The sequence below is a fragment of the Sebastes umbrosus genome, chromosome 4 (assembly GCF_015220745.1).
Source record: "Sebastes umbrosus isolate fSebUmb1 chromosome 4, fSebUmb1.pri, whole genome shotgun sequence".
Lineage (NCBI taxonomy): Eukaryota > Metazoa > Chordata > Actinopteri > Perciformes > Sebastidae > Sebastes > Sebastes umbrosus.
Window position 1 is genome coordinate 28200556 of NC_051272.1, and position 23992 is coordinate 28224547.

The 23992-nt window shown below is 40.2% G+C and overlaps 1 protein-coding gene across 2 annotated transcripts in view; it reads right to left on the reverse strand.

Annotated features, from left to right (window-relative positions):
• The window catches only part of si:ch211-212o1.2 (uncharacterized protein LOC492735 homolog), a 52231-nt gene that overhangs the window by 19046 nt on the left and 9193 nt on the right, over positions 1–23992 (reverse strand). Inside the window, exons 2-3 of one of the 2 annotated variants that reach the window (XM_037768632.1) lie at positions 8163–8282; positions 6092–6183 (exon numbers count right to left, since the gene is read on the reverse strand). In XM_037768632.1, the coding sequence (XP_037624560.1) occupies positions 6092–6183; positions 8163–8282 (212 nt within the window). The remainder of the gene's footprint in view (positions 1–6091; positions 6184–8162; positions 8283–23992) is intronic. The other variant, XM_037768633.1, reaches the window with a different exon arrangement.

Consider the following 23992-nt stretch of genomic DNA (forward strand, 5'->3'; position numbering starts at 1 on the left):
AAGTTGAATTTCAAAGATTTGAACACATATGCAGGGTAAAAAAAATCATATGGAAAACATATAATAAACACAATGTTAGCATTTTTCCTTTTTTTCCAAAAGTCCTGACTTTGCTTATTAATAAAAGTTTGATTTTTATATTTTTTATCATTTCAACTAAATTTCAAAGTTATGCTGTTAGGTACTTCCCCAAAGTATGTCCGTACCAGATTTCAAAACGTTTGACCAATCACAACAATGTGGTATTTTTCCTTATCATACTAAATATAGTCTTTGGGCACAAATGGGTAAATCAATGATGAAAATAATCATTCGTTTTCAGCCCTAATGTCAATATGGTGTAATTGTCTCAGATTTTCAGTTAATGGAACTTCAGAAGGGACAGAAAATAGTTTGTTTCCAATAAATTGCTATTTAAGTTTTAAAGCTCGGGGAGGCAGTTTAGTTTTGGCATTATTGGCTAAAAATTCCATAATAACCATTCAGCATTGTTTAAATCAAGTAGCCCAGGGGAGGCAGTTTTCTGGAAAAGGAAAAAAGAAATGCCAGAATTTGAAAATGCATCATCATCCTGCAGTTTTCCCCTCTCTTTCCTAAGTCCCTCCCACCAGACGAGCACGGGTATGCACACACTTTGTACAGAATCCTGTATGAGTCATTAAGAAATATTGCTAATAGTTCAGCCTTCTGCTAACCGTAACCGAGCTCACGCAGGAAGCTAAACTATTCGAGAGATGGAGAGAAAATGATGCTTGTCCTGAGCTACTGCCGCAGCTACCGTAGCCGTGAGGCTTTTTAATGGAGCTAGCCGCAGCCGTGAGCAGAAGGCTCAACTATTAACATCATTATCTCTTCACCGATATTGTCTGACTCTCTTTTTGATGTCTGTCTTCCTTTTTTGGGGTTGCTTTGCTGTGTAACAAGTTGCTGCCAATGCTGAGAATTGCAACACCAAAGGGACCTGCACGCATCTGTATTTGTAGAACAGCCAATAGGAACGCTCTCTCTCTGAAATGACCTGTGATTGGCCAAAGTCTCCCGTCACGGGCTAGGTTTTTTTAAAGCCTGAAAACAGAGCGATGAAGTGCGGAAGTCTAGTTTTCTCTCAGAACACTTGAATTGCATTATGCTAAAAGGTTATTATGGAATTTTCGCCCAATGATGCCAAAAATATACTGCTTTTTGTTTCTATATTTGGTTTGTTTTTTCTACTTTTTTAGGTGTAAATGCTTAAACAAATTAAACATATTAAATTCCCCTTCCGTGACCTTGTTGGCAAAAATTTCCCTGAGATCCTGGAGACCATACTGGCCATACTGGGTCAATGACTTTGACAGATAGAGAATGCAGTTTCCAGTGGCAGCTGTTGCTGCTCCGTGGCCTTCACTGCTGGAAATATTATTTATGATACTGTGACAGCCGACTCTTATGACTGTTAGGTATCCCCTTATGGTGAAGTTATGGAGGGCAGGACTCCATATGTGCAGGCAATGTGAGTTGTGTCTGCATTAATGGCTCCACATGGTGTCTATGGAACAATCTGAGCAACTTCTTTAAAGAGGTCTTAACAAATAACAACAACGGGGAACAAAGAAAGAACGTACGCATGTACACACACAGTACATATATACACAATAAACAAGGAAATGACAGAACAAACAAGTAACAAAGAGCGACACTGGCTTCAAATGTTTCGTCTGCGTTTATAACCGCAACCACCATTAGCCTCAGGTGTTCTCCATCGTGCTCCTCTTTGATATTCAAACTAACCTTAACTGGGAGCACACGCCTGCTTTATTCTCAGTCGCAAAATACACACCGACACAAAAACACACTCTCACACACACATTATTTTCCAGCAGCCTATTGCCATCCCTCTGTTCTCCGCAAAGGTCCATTCTTCTCTTCCAGTTAGAGTCTTTATTAGAAGTCTCCTACGGTGTCCAACACACCATGCAAATCTGTGGCTGCCGCCGCGCCTTTGGTCCCGGTAACTACCCCAAACCGCAATAAATGCCACACCATAAATAAACATCAAACCACAGAGTACCTTCAGCAAACAGTAACACTGGGATTGAAAAACCCATTGTTTAGAGTCCACTGAGGGAACAATGCATGTGCACAAAATGTGTTGCTATCTAGATAACAAAATGTGAAAACAAAATAATCAAAATGTATCAGGTTCAGAGTTACACACGCAGTGATTTAACACAATGATATGATTAATAGCCTGACAGAAAATATTACATTAGAGCTCACTCAACAGCAAATCAAAAAGAATGACATAAATCATTAGGATTGAAGAATGAAAATATAAAAATAATAAGTACACTGCAACAGCATTTTTGTTAAATAGGCCAAGGCTACTTTTAATTGTACTATTAATTCTCAGGAAAGAATACAGATTAATTCGCCCCTCTGACGTGAACTTGTGTGAATCTCTGGTATAAACTAATATTCATCAGTTTTCATTCATTCATTCATTTTTGCCCTGCTTGAGTATTTCTTTCTCTTAGTACTCTCAATATCCCTCTCCTTCTCTCACTCACTGAAGGTGCTTACAGACACACGGCTTTGCTGTGATGCTGTGATGCTGTGATGTGCGGCGAGTGCAGCTAAAACGGCGTTGCATTCTGTCGCGGGCAGTTCTCCTCTGCCAGGAAAAAACATTTGGTGTAGCTATATTGCCATCCAGGTGGAAACAGTAGGGCTTATGCACGCTGTACAACGCCAGAAACAGGTTGAGTTAATGAAAAGGAAAAAAAAAAGCAATATAAAAGGGAGAAATGCGGGACAATTGTGACCCCGGGAGGAAACCGGGAGAGGTCAATGAAAAACAGGAGACAACCGGGAATATCAGGAAGGATGGTAAGTACGAAGATTGGTCGTCTTGTTCAAATACATTTTTGTTATATTTGTTGAAATTCTCATTACATCCAGACAGCAATCAATAAATCAAATGTTCTGACAAAAATGGAAAAAAAAGTGTGTATCTGTGGCTGTTGCAGGACTTTAATAAGCCCGTCCAATCATTTCATTCAGTCCGAATGACTGTCACTGTCAGTGTTGCCGACATGGCGACTTTCTCGCTAGATTTAGGGACTTTTGGAACTAGTGCTGACAGCTTTTTTTGGAGAAGAGTTGGCAACACTGGGCTGAGTTTTTCAGTTTGGATCATTTTTAAAATCTATTGTACTCTTGCTAGTTTGTCAGCATTACCGACCCTGCCTTTAAATGGAATATTAACATTTCAGAGGCATGAATGAAACTCATATTAAGATGTTAATGGTGATTGTGTTTTGTGTCTTTGCAACTCATTGATGCTTACTGAAATTGTCTCCTCTGTTAAAATACCCTGAGTTCCTGCAGGATAAACAGTTTGTCATTAAAAAGGGTCATGTTTGCAGTGAAAGAGAAAGAAACCCAAACTGGAATTTTAAGCAGAAAAAAAAAATGCAAATACAATTAACCTACACCTGAGTTGAGTTTTCATTCAAACAAAATGATGACTGGTGTGTTAACTGCCTGCCAAATTAATCTGCATTAAAAAGGCTATTTTATTTATTTTTTTTAAATGGAGGCCGGTGCAGAACTCACTCCTCATAAAACGCACCGTGATTCATCACTTCAAGCAAACGTCACGGAAAACAATGAGGGCAAAACAGCATCACTGAATCCATCAGCACGTTAGCGTGTCGTTCACTACTGAGCCTGTAGACTACCTACGCCGTTATCTTCACTTCATTTGTTCAACTGAGTTTAGCAGTTAAGATAGAAGACACGGCTGGTTCATGGACTCACGGCGGTGCTCCGCTGCAGTTCATATTGGTGTGGCGCTGCAGAATGAATATAGGGGAAACACTGCAATGGATATTTGGAGTTATTTTTGGCATTTAAAAAAACTTTTTTTTTGGCGCCTCAGGGTTCCCGTTGGCCTGGCGGCCCGCCAGGTCTGTACAGTTATATGGGAAACACTGACTTCATTATAATAATGGCAATACGCACATAGCATAAAAGACCATTACCACTTTTATGATCATATAGTACATATGAACATATTCAACTTTCATAATACGTCCTTTTTACATGTTGTAATAGAATGAAGTACATGTTACAGATCACATACATTTTAATTAAATAGTGAATAATATTACAATATTATTAATCAAACAATGTTAACATAAGGGTTCAGCATTAATGAGAACTATCGTTATCATTAGGATGCTTCAGGTCTCAAAACACACACGAGCATTTCCACTAATTAATTATCAATGAATATTTAATAAATAGAAGAAATATCAGATGAAATACACACACACACTTAACTCTCATCCCATCAATCAAAACAAAGTTCACATGAATGAACCAGTCTGCAAGCTGCACCTGATCACACTGATTTTAATTGGCTGAAATGAGGATAACCTTTACTTTAATTGGCTGGGGGAAACGGGGCAAAATGTGTGTGTGCATTAATGTAGATGACGCGTTTTAATGTGAGAATTAAGTGTATGTGCATCCATATTTATACACGCCTACACACATATGTGCACACATGTCTTCTGGCGCTGTATGGTGATATGTTACAGAGGTTCAAGGTGAGGCCACTCACAAAGTTGTGTCCATGTGGGGGTGTGCGTCTTGTGTGTATTGGGGACCTTGGACATTATGGTCTACAGGGAGGTCCCTCTGTGAGACAATGACATTTAGTTTCCAGGTCACTACGGTAGTCCTGAGGCTCGGGGGGGAATAAGGTGCAACGACCATGCTGCCATGGTGACGCAGCCTCGGGAGAGAGGGGACACTGATAGAGTACACTATCTTCTCTCTAGTCCATAATTCACTGGGTCACAGAAATGTTTACTATAATCTCTCTCGCTAACCATCTTGTACTCTAAGTTGACTACAAGCTTTTATTTTAAGAATGGTTATTTTATTAATGTGTTCACTTATTGTATTTTCTTTAAGTTGTAAAATTTTATTATATTTTATTTTTTATTAATAACCTATTTTATTGTATTTACTTTTTTGTATATTATTTTTTAATATATTTTATTGATATACTTTTAATCACTTATTGTATTGTATTTAATTTGTATATTTTTATTATCTTTTATTGTTTTTTATTAATCTAGTTTTTACTTTACATTGTGTACTACTGTTATTATAGCTTTTCATTTTATTTAATCACATTTTTATCATTCTATTGTCTTGCGTGCATTGGTCTCAAGTTACTGATTTTGTCTTTTTTTTGTTGTTTTCAAGGTTCACACTTGTTCTGTCTGACATTCAGCTTGTCAATAATCTGTGAAGCACTTTGAACTACATTAACCTGCATGAAAGGTGCTACAAATGAAGTTTGATTGATTGATTCATTGGCAAAACCTCTAACAGCAAAAAATCCCATTTAGCTGCCAGAAACTGTTTGTATTGTTTGTATGAAAAGTAAAGCATGTACTGTACCAAACCGATGTCTTCAAGCAAGTGACTTAAACACAAGGCAAAGAAAGCCAGTGGTGAAAATAAAGACACACATTTCCACCAATTAAAAGAAGATGTTCATTTCCGTTTTTGTGTGGTGGCTACCAAATTCATTTTGAACAGCACATGGTTTATAAGATTAAAAATGTATTGATAAGCCTTAATTTAAGCAGCGAAAAAAGGTTCTTCTTGCAAAACATATAGTATATTAGCAGCTGAATGAACTGGCTGGAATTGACCAGGATATATTTGATGAAATAATCCTGACACAAGGAAGTCAAATAGAAGTTTGTCAACACATCTAAAAGCAGCTACAGTCCAAAATGTTATAGAGAGAGGTGTATCAGATAAAAATGCCCAGAAGAATTCAGACTCATTGTAGCACCGACACAACATTGGTTGTTACATTGCCCCAAAAATGTATTCCTCATTTTTTAGGGCTGTTATCAATGTGCCAGTTCAGTTGTGGTGGAATTATGATTTCAGGGGAAAGTGAGGAACATGAGGCGTTACTTTGTACAGTAGTTAATTGATGGCAAATGACTAGAAGCTGTTTCCTGCAGCATAAACAGTCAAGCTGTGTATATATATATATATATGCATGTGTGCTCACCTTGCCAATAACAGGGATGTCCACAGATCCCCAGGTGTCCGCCCCCCAGTGTACCATCCCCGATGCAAAGTCTGCCGTCACTATTCCTAGGACTGGCACACGAACACAGAGAGAGGAATAACATATGTTGTTATTAGACGTGCACGCAAACACCAAAACACAATTTTACAAAAGTCTTACAAAAACCTCATGTGGACTGGAGCAATGATTTGGGACTGTGCTGGCTTATTTAGAAAAATTATTTCCAACATTACATTGTGTATATATATATATATATATATATATATATATATATATATATACACACAAAGTATACTATCCGCATGCCCGACCACCACCTGTCCCGCCAAGCCCTCTATGGGCAACTCAGCGTTGCAAAACGGGCAGCTGGCGGACAAAAGAGGCGCTATAAAGACTATACTAAAGATCTCCACGAGCGCTGCAACATAAACCCAACCAGTCTAGAACATCTGGCACTCGATAGGTCAGCCTGGCAGGTCACCTGTGCCAGAGCGGCCGAACAAATACATCACATCATCCAACAGAGGAGGAGCAAAAGGCATGCCCAACGACACCAGCGGGCAGCCGGCATTACCCCAACATCTGGGCTCCCTTGCCCCATCTGTGGGCGAGTGTGTGGCTCAAGCATCGGCCTCCACAGTCACATGAAGTGGCACCAGCGCTTCCTCTTATACCCCTTTCACACTGAAGGCTCAATCAGTGTTGAACCAGGGTTGATTGTGTGCTTGAAAGGGTTAACCTGCGTTGACCAACTCGGCTTTGCGACCCAGGTCGAGAGGTGGGTCAGACCAGGGTCAGACCAGGGTCGATTTCAATGTGAATGGCACGCACCAGGGTCGCTAACGAACGGGGCGGGACAAACCTATTTGGTTGCAAATAGGACTACTGTCGTGACGCTACAGGTTGTCGTAGCTCATAAACAAACGGTGGCAGCAGAATTGTTTTCAGACACACCGGAGGTGAACAACGGGAGATTTGAACATTATGGACATGTGACAAGACTTTGAGGTGCGGAATCTCCTGGCAGTCTGCGGTGAGGAAGAAAAAAACGATAGATGACCGAGACGGTGAGGGGCAACGTAGTTTATGTAACATTTAAAGGCTGCTGAATGAGAGAGGCATCCGTCATAACGTTACACGGGAACACTCCGTGTAGCCGACCACCTCGCGGTACCTCCAGCTGTGAGCGCATCTGTTTTTAAAGCTTCTTTGAACATTTTCTATTTCTAACGTTACCTTTTTTAACTTTTTTAATTTTCCCAAATAAATCTGCAAAAAGATCCATCTGTCGCCTGTTCCACCTGTCATAAAGTACCAAACTCAGTCCCAGTTCATTACATTATCGAGCAATTAGCGAAGTAAATGAATTAATTTTATTACATTTGGACAAGCTCTGACATTATTCAACAGTTGCCACAAGCTGAACAACTTGAATAGCCTTACTATATGAGGCAAATCTTGTCTGGGATGGCGGAGTGAGTGAAATATACATTTCAGACTTCAGAAGTTTCTAATCCTTTTATAAATGTAGCCTTTATTATCATACTCAATAGCACAATGTAGTCCAATATATGATAAATGGAAACTGCAGATAGAGCAAAAAAGGTTCATGAGTGTTGATTGATAGATACTGTAAATCTGTATGTTGTCTGTATGTTTTTGCATACATTAGGTACTTTGTAAATGTACTATATTTACATTGTATTCCAAAAACATGCATCATTCTGTGAAATTTCACGTTTGCATACATTGATGATGCCACTATCATCCTCTCTATCTGCAATCCTTCAGACGTGTAATTCCCCCCCCACCCCACGCCCCTTTCCAGCACCTGAGCTAATTGGTATGCATTGCTCCCGGGTAGTGACCCAGGTCGTATCTGAATTGTCCTGACCAGGGATTAACCCGGGTTGACTGGCTTGGTTTGAATTGACAAAAGGAGGGTTAAACATGGGTCAGGTAAACCTGGTCCAGCCCTGGTCATTGGTGTGAAAGAGGTATTAGCTTGGTCATTTCTCTACAATCACGGTCTTTCGGACTGCCAGCTCACCGATGCCGAGGATGATCTTGAAGATGTGAACGGTGGAGAAGTGCAGGAGGAGGAAGGAGAAGTTGATGATGAAAAGGAAGAGGCACAGAATCACACACACCCACTCCTGGAGCCGCTTACCTGAAGAAGGACACAAAAAAAAAACATTTTACTCAAAATATAGATTGTATTGTTGGGTACGGTTTATTATCGAGGAGAGGACACTGAAGACGAGAGTGGAAATGATAAGCAGCTGAAGGTATTCGGGTATGATGTGTTGTATTAATGAACTGGGTGAGGTCCCTGCAACCACTGGGAGAACAACTCACTCCTCACAGAGGGGTCAAATGACCATTCGACCACAATGAGTGTGTGAGAGTGTGTGTGTGTGTCCGGGATGTTAATATGTAATCAGTCAGATGAAGACAAGGGTACCCCAGGCTGCGGGGTCACAACCTCTCACATGTGAAACACCAACGCTGACGCAGCACCGAGCCCTCGCGGACACACACATAGGCTGTTTCAGGTGGGAGGTAGGCCTCTGCAGGGACAAGGCCAAACTCATAGGTCAGCAGTATTAACTCAAGGACAGAGGGAGAGGGACTAACTAGAACTACTCATACTCTAAAGTCGCACATCAGCAATATTATGAGAGCGAGATGGGAGGGTCAAACTCAGGACCCTTCAGCCACACAACCCTGAAGATTAGAGATACTGAATTATTGAAAACACACACACATCCCTGATCTATAGCTCATCTAATATGGCAGAGCACCATATCCCACTGCAGGGTTTTCACTTTCACAATGTCTTTCATCTTTGAATTGTCCCTTTATTTACTTTGTTCTGACATGTCTGACCTGTCAGCCCAAGCAGGAAATCTGATAACAGAATATCTCACCCACTTACAGAAATAAACTATAAAACGAACAAATATAAACTACCGCTGTTCTATTTCTAAGTCTCTGTCTTTTTGTTCTTTGTCTCTCTTCACCCCCTCTCCGTCGCCCTTTCTCCTAATCCTTCTTTCTTTGCCAGTCAAATGTGCTTTTAAAACTTTAATGTGTTCAGATCCTAACGTATCACCCAGCATTAGCAGCCTATAAGATATTCATGACAGTTTTTTTTAATAAAGCACACAGGCCTGTGTGCCTATAGACCTGTGTGACTATGAATATGCTATCAGCCTCTCATAAGGTAAGGATTGAAGTAGTCATGGGAGATTTAAAATATGTGATTATGGATATTTTACGAATCATCAAATGTGACCCTTCACCTTCTAAAAATAGACGGTATCAAAGTTGTGAGGAGACAGATGGCTAATTCAAGTGTAGACCGAAGTTCAGCTTCTATATGAGTTTGAGTTACAAAAAAGCTCTATTGTTTCCGCTATTGATGTAGTTGGATAAGGCAGATGATCAGGTATTTTTGTTTAAGACTTTACTTTGGGTGCTGTGATGCCCAACACCGGTTAACTCAGTATTAAGACTGGAAACAGAGAGAAACAGCTAGCCTGGCTCCGTACAAAAGTAATAAAATCCAAATGTCATCGCTTCATCATTTTATTAGATGTTTGTGTGAGATTGTCATAATTCGTATATGAACTCTTGTGTTATGCCCAAAAATGTGTTTGGTGAGGTCACAGTGACCTTGACCTTTTACCACCAAGTTTAATCAGTTCATCCTTGAACGAAATGGACATTTGTGCCAAATTTGAACAAATCCCCTCCAGGTGTTTCTGAGATATTACTTTAACGGAATTCAAAAGTCATCTAATGCCGGGTACACACTACACGGGAATCAAACCCCCCCTACCTACAATAGTCAGAAAAAAACAGATTTTTTGATGGTTCTAGAGATTATCTTTCCAGATATTCCTGTGGTGTGAAGTGATGTTGAGAGTGGGTTTTACATCTCCGATCGGCTCAGAAGTCCATCATGGCCATACTGATTCCAAATCATAAATATTGAACATGTTCAATCGTATCTCCTGTTGTATGTGGGGAACCCTGAGGACAGCCAAAGACGCAGTCACATGGGAAAGAACGATAGCCAATTGAGAACAAAGCTGACTGAAGAAGGAAGGACAACCACCGCCGTCATGGCGGCCGCGGCTAATGCATGAGCTAATGCAAAACACAAAGCATTTAAGTAGTAGTAAGACGGACCTCAGAACGGGAGGACCAACTTGTTGATTTATGGCAACAACGCAAGTGTTTATTTAACGTGTCTCCATGACTTCAACCTGCCATCCTTCGTGAATTTTCAGTACAAAGTTGTGCAAAAACTAGATTTCACAATGGCGGCTGGGTCACAAACTTTGTCATTTTACAGCTAAACCGTGCACTACAAGATGATTCTGAACATATTTGAGGCAAGAAATAGGCATTAACGTAACATAATGTTGATTCATGTTTGATCAGCGCTGCCTAGTTTGACCGTTTGGTCGGAGTTCGCGAGTGATTGACAGCCGGCTCTCATAGACGGCAGATGGACAGCAGACCTCAGATCAGCTCTGACTGCTTGTTTTCCTCCGGTATGTAAAGTCTTGCAGACGCCTTTAGGAGCACCGGAGGACACAGAGGCACATGACTTTTTTTCAGGTTACCCGTTTCATGTACTACTGTCACCATATAGCGACCGTTTTATAAAAATAACTTTTTAAAATCATATCTGCTCCAATCTCGCCTACTTCAGCTTTAAGGCAATTAGACATCTGCAATATTAAAAGGAAGCTGATGCAATTTAAAAATAGAATGATTGTTTCTCAGTGACTGTGGCACACGGACGTAGCTGGCCGCTAAACACAACAGCAACAGATAAGTTAGAAGGCAGCATTCCTGGAAAATGACTGAACTTAAAAAAGTACTGAACTTCATTTCCAAAGAAACCTGCATGGCGTTAAAGACGTTAGACAACGGCCATTAGTTTAAGGCTCCACTCAGAGAAATGCAAGTCGCACTGAAAACACAAAGAGTGTGGCAAAAGAGGGACAGAGGAGTTACCACTGACGGCAACGAAATACAAATAGCTTTTCCCAGATTTGCTTGTCCCAGGTCCAGTGAGATAACGTAATGTGTTTACATCACGTAGTCCAGGTAATGTGTTTTCAGTCCACACTGCCCAAAGTCCATACTGAGGTTAAGTAGAGCGCAGTTAGCTCTGTTGTCTCCGAGCTTCATGTGACACCATTTTCTCCACTCTGCCCCAAGGTACGCACACACACACACCAACACACACACCTCAAGGGATCAGTACACCAAAATGTACTCTCTCCAACTTTCTCACTGTGTCTGCACACACACACACACACACACACACACACACACACTCAACATACATGTGAGCGCTCACACACACACACAGAAGGATGCTCCAACTGATGGATTTCCTAACACATTCTCACATCTCTCTCGATTACGCACACACACCCTCTGACACATACACAAATTCAGACACTCCATCTCCGTCACGTACACACACACACACACGCGGTGCAGGGCCGTGGAGCAGTGGGGCGGCTGTCAGGTGATGTGCGTCAGTCCTTGGATCCTCCGGCTCCCTGGTGAGGGGAAGGAAACTAGGACAGGCCTCCGCAGAGCGCGCACACACACTCTCTCACACACACACACACACACACACACACACACACACACATAAGCCCTTGTCCCTCAGGCCATGGCATTGCTGGATATCACACACAGCTACAGACAGACACACAAAAACAGCCTCTACAAGCATGTATGTATGTATGTATGGACGTACATATGCTAGCATGTTTGAACACACACACACACCTGACCTGACTTCACTTGGCATACAAACACCAAAAATTAAAGACGCACATTTAAAACACACGTAAACACACGCACACTGGCACACACACACACACTCATCTACACACACTCTTAGGGCCCGAGCAGCGCACTCATTAATATCGTTCTGACAACAACTGGCTCCCTGGCAACCTCTCTGCCATCGCTCACCCAGCAGCACCCCCCGCCTGTGAGCGCGCACGCGGGTGTGCACGGGGATTTAACCTGGGCGGAGCCGGGGGAGGGGAACGAGGGGTGCTAATAGGCTGAAATTAATCAACGCCGGCTGATTCGCTGTCTGGGGAATGAGTGGCGGGCAGCAGGCAGGCAGGCAACACATCCTGAATACTAATAGACTGATGGAGAGGGGAGACAGAAAGTAGACCCCGTTACCTCTCGCTGCCGTTTGTCAGGTAACAGGGAAATAGGGTGAGAGGCTAGAGAGCGTTAACATATACAGTATACACTATGAGCAAAAACCATCATTTATAAATGATAGTTTATTAAACTTAGTTAATAGTTTTTTTTACTGTTAACAAACAACAAAATGCTAAATAATTAATAATGTTTACTAATTATTAGTAATGCTATTTGTTATTTTAACAGTTTATTGTTGCACACATTATATATATATATGTGTATCTTTTAATGATTAAGATATCTCAAAGAAATTGTTTATAAATATTTATATAAACATTATATAGATAGATATTTATAACACTTTGTTAATGGTTAATATTTGGTTTGTAAACCATTATTTGGTTGGGTATTGTACAGTTGCAATTGGTGATTATAATACCGTGTTAAATGGTTTATAAATACTTTGTAAAGCATCTATAAACATTATTTAGATAGATAGTTAATACTTTGTCAATGGTTAATAATCGGTTTCTGGTCCATCGATCTATGTAATGTTTATAGATGTTTTACAAACAATTTCTTAAAGGTTTACATATTATTTGGTAATAACTAACAAATACTTAATATAGTATATAAAATGTTATAATGTGTGAAACAATAAACTGTTAATAAATAGTTTACTAATGTAATCAGAATGTAATTGTTTTTATCAGCTACGATATAATATATAATTTATAAACTAATTATTTCATATTACACAAACTAATGATAAAATAACAGAAATTATAGCATTAATAATAAGTAACATGATTCATTTATATTTCATTGTTTGTTAACGGTAAAATAACTATTAACTAAGTTTAATTAACTATCAATTTACCATTTATAAATGATGGTTATTATAAAAGGTTACCAGCAATTTTAACCTTCACTAACAAGAAAACAAAAGATTAACATCCAGCTTGAAGTGACAGAATGCAAGTAATAACACAAAATGAACAAAAAAACAAAAACGTCACGGGGCCAAATAAATCAAAGCCATATTATTTTATATGGCAAAAAAAAATCAACCTCAACCTATGTGAGATGGCGACAGTGACACTTCACCTCTTAACAGTTTTTGCTGCTCCCAAATGAGAACATATTTGGACAAAATCGGCAGAGTGATAAGAGTCATACGATGATTCCTGTTTAGAAAAAAAAAAGAAAAAGTATAGCAGGGTCAGGACTTCTCCACACTAAGCTGGCTAAATTTGAAACCACATCTGTTCCTTCCTCTCCGTTTGGCTTTTCATCCACAACAAACTGGAGCAAGAAGAGATTTATCCGTTTTCTTATGATCTGAAAATGTGCACAAATTGCACTAAAGTGGTCCTGGACTCAATGTCTATTATGAGTTCTGCAAATCTTTATTTGACCTTCACATTATGCTGCAGGCACACTACACGAGAATGCAGGCGATTTTGGACCCGATTCCCCCCTCCCGACAATCGTCAGCAAAACCCAGATTTTTTGATGGTTCTAAAGATTATCTTTCCAGATATTCCTGTGGCGTGAGGTGTGTTAAGAGTGTTTTTTACATCCTCCGATCAGCTCGGAAGTCAATCCTGGCCGCAACGATATTCAATATTTACGATTGTGGACATGTGCACTTGTAGTGACCACTTGTATGGCAACCATGAAGTGTGGAACAAGTCAAAACGTACAACACAATGTGAAACACATTAACGCAGGAACACATGTAAAATGAGACTTATGTGCATAAGCCATGGTGCATTCTGGGAAACTTTCCGACATGCCTGCTCCCAGGGTGCTCTTTCTTAGTCTTGTTGTCTGTGAAGTTTTTTATCATCGTTTTTCTTTTTTGCTACTTTTAGCCCTGTTTCGACCGCAGGAACTTTCCCCCGAAACTATAGGAACCTTTTGAGGAACTCTGCATTTCGACCACAGGGACCAGGGTCTAAATTCAGTTCATTTTTCGCGGCATTTTTACCCCAAAAAAAGGCCCTTGTTGGGGGGTAGTTCTTTCTGAAAGTACCGGAATGTTTTTTGCAGGGATGACCGTCACTGATTGGTCAACACACACACACAGCGCCGCTGCTTCAACTCATACTACTTCATTCATAAAACAAAGAGGTTGATTATTTTATTTGGAGCTTCCATACAAAACAAACAACCGCTTTGCATGAGACTAAAAACAAAAGACTCAGACTTTCAAAATGGAAGCTTTAAGGTTCCTGAGAACGATCATTTCAGTGTTACAGGTTTTAAGGTTAACAGGTGCAAATAAATACCAGCCTGACTTCAGTCAGTGCAATATAAAAATCACACAAACTTGTATGTAAGAGTATACCAAAAGAAAAAAAAGACTACAGTGTGCAAATGTCTGGTAATCATGTAACCAAGAGTTCTTCCTCAACTTCTGCTCTGTATTTACAACTTCACTCTCTTCCTCCATGTCTGCCCAAATCATGTTACCCTGCGAGGCAGCTGGATTCACAAGATTGCAAGATCACACGCAAATCACAAGATCACGCAAGGAATTGCTACCCCGGTGGAAACGGTATTGCCAAATCTCTACCAGTGGACACCTTTCTACCACTGCACGGTAGATACCATCATATCGCACCATCTTACCCCAGCACCAATCTCTCTCTCTCTCTCTCTCTCTCTCTCTTCCTATGTACTGAAGAAAAGGTGTAAAAGCGCAGTATGGGAGTATTACACTCAACCAACACCAGGGAAGACAGTCTGCAATACATACAAAGAAGATGTCAGCATGGGAAGAGCAATGGTTTTAAAAGATAATGTAAAGAAGTTCTCTTTTGCAGCATTTAATTAAACATATGCTTAAAGGCATTTCGACAAAGTATTGTGTTAGAGTTTGTTTTAACACTAATATTAAATTTTTTACTGCAAGTGTATATCGGTTATGGGCCTCCTTGATTACTAATAATCGGTATCGGAATCGTCCCTGCTGTTTTAAACCAATTTTCTTGTTTGTACTGACAGTTCCTACATACACATTTCAAACTTGTTCTACACATGTTTTGATAAATAATGATATGATATGATGGAATGGATGATAATTAGGACTTATAATTATGGATGATAATTAGAAACTCTATTCTGCAAACAAAGAGATGGGTGAACTGAGCTGAGTTGGGTTGATCCTTTACTTGGTCTTTGGCTGTAATCACCCAAGAGTCAGTGCTACTATATTACTGTATGTGTCACTGTATACAACTATGACTAACTGTCAATATGTCTCCACCACCAAGGACATATTCCCATGTTGAAGTGGGAGAAAAACAGTCCTTTTTGATTCTGTTTTGACCAATCAAGTGAACACACACACGCACAGCGAGGGACGAAAGCAAAGGCGAGAACAGAAAAACAGCAAACAACAAGTGAGCCAGCCGCAGTCGCACGCTGAAAAACCACCAACAGAGCTTCTGACAAAAAAGAAAGTCACACACTCACTGAACAGCGAGTCTGACAGCGGCTCAAAGACGGAGTCACACGCCTCGACCACGCCTTTTTGGGGCGTTTTTCTTCTTCCCCGTCATCTCTGAGATAAACTGTGTTTACGAACACTTATTCATACTCGTGTAACGACTGCTAACACATTAGGCACTAAATCACAGAGGGTGATACTGGATGTACGAACAGAATGCAGACAGCTCTGCTGCTCTTTTTTTATTCTCCGTCTCTCTTTCTGTGTCCCCCTGGTTTGCTCTCGGTAGACTGTCTTCAGATGGGACCCGGGAGAGGGAGAGAAAGGGAGAGATGTGGGTGGTAAAAGTGGGTCACATGCTCAGAGAGAAAGAGAATGAAAGAGGGGGAGACAGAGAGCGACGAGGGAGAGAGACACTGAGAGGGAATGACAGTAACAGGGGAAGATGGGGTGGGAGAGAGGTAGAGAGGCACAAAGAGGGTGAGGGAGAGAGAGAGAGTGGGGGAGAAAGAGGGGAGGTCGAATTCCCTTGTTCAGAAGGAGTGGATCAGTCACAGGCCTCTTTCCTTTCATCTGATCTCAGCGGACCGCAGAACCTGGGACGCACACACACACACGAGAGCAGTACACAACACAAACACACACTCATTGGCACACACATACACACAAAACCAACATCAATGCAAAGTACACATACCGCAGATGAAGAAACGATACACACACACACCCATGCACACACACGCAGAAGCACAAACAGTACGTAACACTTTGTGTGGATGTGCACGCACACAACCCTGCCAGACAAACTTAATAAATCCATTACCCTGTAGATTCAACAGCAACAAAGAGAGGGAATGTGGCAAATGAGATTCAATAACGGCATACCGACACAATGGCACGCACGCACACACACACACACACACACACACACACACACACACATGTAGAAAAACAGATGCATATATCTAGACACAATAACACACACACACACATTTTAACCCACATGAGAGCCAGTGTAAGTAGGCCCTGCTCCAGCCTCCCTCCCCTGTGGAGACAAAAAAAAAAAAAGGATGGACAGATCCCATCTTGTGTGTGTTTCTTTGTGTGCGAGTGTGTGTGCTGTATGCCATCACCTCATCTCCTGGGCTTTCTGCTACCACCATATTCATCTGCGGCCCTCATAAGGATAATTACACACACACACACAGCTCATCTCTGAAAATGCAGAGCATTCCAGCTCCTCTCTAGCGTCGGTCAAGGTCAACAGCAAAATCCTGCCTAGAAGGCTCGCCTAAAGCCATAAAATGCGCTGTGTATGTGTGTAAAGTGTGTGTGTGTACAGCGCGTGTGAGCCTGTGTCTCACATCATTTATGTGTATGTGTGCAGCGCATCACCTGCGCAAGTGCGGACAACAATCCAAAAATCGGAATAATATCTATCCAAGTATAATATCTCCCTTAAAAAAATCAATCTGTGCCTTCTGAGTTGTTCCAACCAAATGTTCCTTTAGAACAATCTTCTAAAATTAAATATGTTGTTGGTAAATCCTCACTAGTAACTTACTTCTGTAGAAATAAAGTTGAATTCTCAGATTTTAATAAAAAAAAAAAGTGCTATCAAAGTAATAATCTGCAACATTTTAATTTCAAATAAATGTTTGATATCCACAACTTTGACAATAAATCGGAAGACCACTAAATAACGCTCCGAAATATTAGCCAAATTTTGGTGAGAAAAACTGGCATGGCCATTTTCATTTTCAAAAACTCTGAGGTGAACAGAGTGAAAAACTGTATCTTATTAGATCAAATGGATGTTGACAAACTGCATAATTTGCAGTTGAAAAATAGTAATAAGTTGCAATATATTGGAAGACATATCTTAACGCAATACTCAACATATCGCAAAATGTTTAAAAATCTCAATAAAATTGCATCGGGACTTTAGTATCGTGATAATATCGTATCGTGGGGCCTCTGGTGATTCCCGCCCATACAGTATATCATGGCCACTCAGAATTCTGGATTCTAATTGGCTGGAAGGTTTTAAGGGATTAACTTTTAGTAATTGGACAGTATAACAAGACAACTATGACGCAGGTGTTTAATTGCAGTTCTACATGAATGTGTCGGTATCAAACTAGAAGTAAAGACAGCAACAGTGAGGCTTGGCTAAACATCATGGAGCTAGTGTTATTTAGTGTAACCAATAAACAACCCCAAACCTCCCCAAAAAAAAAAACAAGAAGAAGAATAGCTTCTCTTTGAGAATAAGTTTGATTTCCAACATGTTTGACATTTTCAAGAATCTGGACGTCTAAATCAGCTGACCACAGGAGGAGGAAAGAGAGGACTTTTGAGGCAACTAGCTGATATGAAGCTGCAGCCTGCGGGTCTGAGGAACAGCTGCAGGGGGAAAAGAGAGAGAGAGAGAGAACGTGACCAAAACTGCCGAGAAAATGAAGAGATGTGGACAAGTTGCAGGTAAGAGAGCGTGAGAGACTGAACGATGGGGGCAGAGCCAGGAAACCTGTGTGTGTGTGTGTGTGTGAGAGCAACAGCGTTGTGTAATGTTATCTCCTCTGTTGTGTGGCAGGATGCAAAGATGTTACTCTATATTGAGTATGTTCAAGATTTGAGAACAATCTCTAAAATACAGATACAAGTACAACCTAGGGGTGGGCGATACATCGAATATAGTCGATGTGTGTATGTGTGTGTGTGTGTTTTGTATTTATCAAAATATATAAAGCATGTATTGCCGGTTAAAAATTTGGTTAAAGTGAATACTGTTGGATACTGTTTTATTAAATTCAACTTGTGATTTCCCCCTTTTTGCGTGCAAGATTCAAATTGTTCCAATAGAAACCACTAATGAATATAAACAAGAAGGTTTTAATGCAGACATATGCTGCAGGGACTACAAGAATCATCATATTGGTGTGATTGTATGCATCAAAGGGTTCAATTGAGCATTTATGAAGTGCTTAGAATATATTTGAAAATATCGCGATATATATCGTGTATTGAGATATTGCCTAAAAATATCACAATATTATTTTTAGGCCATATCGCCCAGCCCTAGTACGACCTGAAGGGTAATTCCCTTACTTATCCTTTGGATTAGGTAGTTATGCATTTTACATTGCTTGCAGCAGAAACATCAGTTTGTATTAAATAGAAAAAAACTAGAACTGAAGAACTGTTATAAGCAGCAGTAGCCACCATGGTTGAACACAAATAAAATCAGGGCCAAACAAGGTTGTAATAGTTTTGAATTTTCAATTCGTTGTTACTGTATTTCAGTTTCGACTTTCAAATTTCATTTTAGTTTAGTTTTGGTTGCTAGTTTTAGTTTAGTTTCAGTTTATCAGAAAGGTTTAGTTTTAGTTTTTATATTTAGTTTTCCAGTAGTTTTAGTTTGTTTTTTAGGACCATCTATAATATCTCAGAAGAATGTAGCTACATATACATCGGAAATAAATGGTTGGAGAACTGTGTAGGAATGGCCATTATGTAAAGTTTAATCTTCACGTTGCTTTAGTGAAGCAATTGTGGCATAGCGTTGTCTCCTTGAAGGTCAAGTCTGTACTATGTCTGTGGTTTAATGTCACGAGAGTTGACGGAAATTCATGCTATCTCCTTTTTTTTGGTAGTGATGCATTATAGCTATAACAAATTTAAAAAAAAACGGAAATTAATGTACGTTCATTTTTATTTATTTATTTTAGTTTTTTAATCAGGCAATATCATTTCAGTTTAGTTTTAGTTTTTATTCGGGAATATTAGGGGTGGGGGAAAAAATCGATACAGCATAGTATCGCGATATTTTGATGATACATGGACAACAAGTATTGATCTTTTATTATATAACTATTATCCTCCTAACAATCCAACGCTATGCTGTCTTACAGAGGTTGTAGCAGGCTCAATCTTAAAGCTTAAGTGAAGATACTGGTATCATATGAAACTAGAAAACATAAGGAATCCATGTCTCGTTAGCTTGTCAGGGAGAACACTAAATAACACGACAAATTTACGCTAAATTTTGGCAAGGAAAAACTGGCATGGCCATTTTCAAGTTGCCCCTTGACCTCTGACCTCGAGATATGCAAATGAAAACTCTGAGATGACCAGAGTGAAAACTGTATCTTATTAATAAAACTGATGTTCCCAAACTGCATGATTTGCAGATGAAAGAAAGGTAATAAATCACAATGTATCTTATCGAAGTACTCAGCATATCGCAAAATGTTTGAAATAGCAATAAGATCGTATCGTGACTTGAGTATTGTGATGATATTGTATCTTGGGGCCTCTAGTGATTCCCTCCCCTAAAGGATATTGTTTTTATTTAGTTTCAGTTCACTAGAAATAGGTTTCACTGCTTATTTTCTTTTTCGTTTCAGTTTTAGTTTACTATAATAACCCTGGAGCCAACAGCAGAAACAGCATCAGCTCAAACTTCAAGGAAGAATAGTGCAACCCCAGGGATGAACCACATCAGAGAACTTATTAGAACTTTATTAAAAACAAAAAGTGTATCTCTATTGTCTTCGCAAATAAGACAAATCACTATCCATGACCAAAAACAGTACACCTTGAGGAATTTTGCAGGAGAACTGAATCAATCTGTTGGGTTCTCTGGTGGTCCACTGCAGCAACACAAACATGCAGCCAAAAAGGTAGTGTGGAAGGTAAGTAACACTGTAAAACTGTAACGATTTGTGATTGAGGCAACTAAGCAATAACTGATTAGTAATTTAACAAAGTGTGTTGTGTCTTGAGGAAACTGGAAATATTGTTCATAGAAGGAGAGAGTGTGAGACAAAGAAAAAGTAGGCTATGTGTCATTCTTCTCACTGTAGTCTTCATTAATAGACAAACCAGGTCAGTAAAATACACACACACACACATAAGTACAGTACCGTCTACTGTAACTCAACGGAGCGGTTTAATCTACCGATTCTGCTGACTCTGCTAAAGTCCTCTCTGGCCCACTCTGGTCGTACGCACACCGAGGTCACAAAAACACACACAGAGGTCAAAGCCAAGTGCAGCCCATGTGACACACATGCTCAAATGGATTCTGACCCCCTGACCTTCATGACCCTGGGGTCAGCAGTTCAGGGAGTCTGGTCGCATGTGTGTGCGTGTGAATGTGTCAACTGTCACATGTAAGAAGTGAGTGTTTGGAGTTTCTCGAGGAATCGTTTCAACTCTACACTCCAGGGTTTCCTAGATTCATTCAGCAGCGGCGCACCGCCGTGAGTCCATGAACACGGCAAGAGTCAGTGGTTAGTTCACATGTCTGTTATAACTGCAGGACAGACGAGTGTCTGTTATCTAAACTGCGAAAGTCAGTTGAACAAGTGAAGTGAAGATAATGTTGTCGGTAGCCTACCAGTTACTAGGGCATGTAGTTGGTGTTACCGGTGTTACACGGTGTGCGGGCACACACTGATTATATTACTTGCCCACCGCCGTTTTGCTTTTTTATAGAATAAAACCCATTTGGTTAATTTTCACGTATCAGCACCGTGATATCAATACATAGTCGGATGACGGATGCTACAAACTGAAAGTGAAAGTGTCAACACAGAGTAGCAGGAGTCAGATTTCACACACACGACAAGAAAGAGTTGACAGACAAGACGATGGACGATGGCGGCGGATTTGGTGTCAAAGCGAAAAGCAAAAGCGCCTATTTGGCGATATTTCTGATTTAAACCAAATGCTATAAGGGAACCAGAATGCTAATGAGGCAATCGTCGAGCGGAGGATGGACCTGTCCCAGCCAGTGTGTGCGGAGCAGCAGCGCCGGCTGGAAACCTGCCGCCCCGCTGCGAAAGCTCGACCGCAGAAGCCAGACACACAGCCATCCAAAGTTAAAGGTCAAAGTTAAAGGTCATTTTTTCTTATAAAATGTCCGTTGTAATCAGTAACACCGGTGTTGTCACAAATTTATTGAGCGAGGGAAAACATCCCTACCGGTTACAAACAGGCTAGGTAGTGAACAACACGCTAACGTGCTGACAGATTCAGTGTTTCAGCTGAGCTACACCAGAGAATATTAGGTTAAAACAGATCGGTGATGCGGTTTTGCCCTCATTGTGCTCCGTGAAGTTAGCTAGAAGTGATGTAATGCAGCATTTACGTGGAGTGAGCACTAACTCACCAGACTCCATTTAAAAAGTAGCCTTTTAAATGCCACATTGCTTGTCAGCAACCGGTCATATGATAACGGGTGAACCAGCTTTAAAGTCAGCTTTAAAGCTTTTAAGTGACGTATTTTCTTTTTAAATAAGTGATCTAAGTGGTTTTAATTTATTCCGATGTGAAGAGTGGTTCATGTGGATTTCAAAAAGCGATAAATATTTGGAAAAATAACTGATAAATATTTAAATAAACTTTAAAGAACCGTTAAAGTGTTAAAATTGACAACAACATTTGGTGTGGTGTAATTGTATTTGCCATTTTAAGAGTTTTAAGCATTTTCTCATGATTATCGTAATAATATCGTGAATCGCGATTATTATGGCCAGGATAATTGTGACATGAAATTTTCATATCGTCCCATGTCCACGCCTATAAGAGAGAAGAGAAGCTGCTGTGCTGCAGAACGTCTTTAGCTGTGTTTAATGAGAGCAGCTTGATATGTGAGCAGTCAGAGTGAGATGAGCTGAACGAGGTTGAAGATCGGTATCGCTCTTTAGATCGCTTACAGGCACTGACAACAGATCCTCCGGGGTAACTCGAGATCACACACATACAACATGTACGCCTAGAGCCTTCACACACACACACACACACACACACAGTCAAGAGATAGACGGACGAAACATACATGCTGCTCATGTTACTAGACTTACATGTATCGCAACATACAGAAAGCAGAAGAGAAAGAACGTGAGATAACATTTGAGAAGAGGAAGAGTAAGAGAGGAGAGGAGAGGAGAGGAGAGGCAGTCAGCGGACCGTGACACTTCAGACATATGGGAGGACCGAAGAGAGACGAGAGGATGAATAGAGAGTTGGTGAGAGAAATGGAGAGACACAGAAACAGAGGGAGAGGGAGATGTATCCAGCTGTTTGTCCATCCTAGCTTTGCTGTAATGAGCACATGTTTGGCTCTATGGAGCATCGCCAACGCCTCATCTAACTTCTCCAAACTCTAACAAGCCAAACTGCTATTTAGATTTACCTCCTACCAGCGTTGAACCGGACCCAAACAACTAAGCACATAACAGCGTGGCGCTCCCTTAAATGGACACTTTGACATTTTGAATTATGGCCGTTTATTTTTTCTTCAACAGACACTTGTCAGCATGTGGGAAACATTTCTGCTTTTAAGTTTTCGTAAAATGGCTCGGCAGCATTGTTAGCGTCGCTGAGCACATCTTCCACTCGCAGCCTGCTGTGCCCTTTGGCTGAAATGAGGGAAAGCTTATAAGTCATTTGGAGATTTACCTGGTGGAAACACAAAAATGCACACGCAACCATATTCTGCTTTATGATTACAGCTAGAAAACCACCGACAACTAATTTCAACCGAAAAGCAGCATTTCCCCACCACCCCCCGGAATAGTTTAGTGAACTGAAAGAGTTGATCTAATATGACATTAGACTGCATTGTGGTTGACAGATGCCATTGTCCTTCATCAACAGAACATTTTGTTTTGCAACACTTGGACAAAAAACACTTACAATAAACTTTTATTTATAGGGCTGTCAATCGATTAAAATAGTTAATCGCGATTAATTACAAATTAATCACACATTTTTTTTATCTGTACAACATGTCCGTTAAAGGGAGATTTGTCATGTATTTAATACTTTTATCAACATGGGAGTGGCAAATATGCTTGCTTTATGCAAATGTATGTATATATTTATCATTGGAAATCAATTAACAACACAAAACAATGACAAATATTGTCCAGAAACCCTCACAGATACTGCATTTAGCATAAAAAGTATGCTCAAATCATAACATGGCAAACTCAAGGCCAACAGGCAACAACAGCTGTCAGTGTGTTGACTTGACTATAACTAGCCCAAAACTGCACGTTGATAAGAGTATTAAATACTTGACAAATCTCTCTTTAAGGTACATTTTGGACGGATACAAATTTGCGATTAATTTGCAATTAATCACTTAGACACAAAAACATGGGAAAGTTACCCTTTAATGGAAAACCCTGTTTTCCAATTCTCAC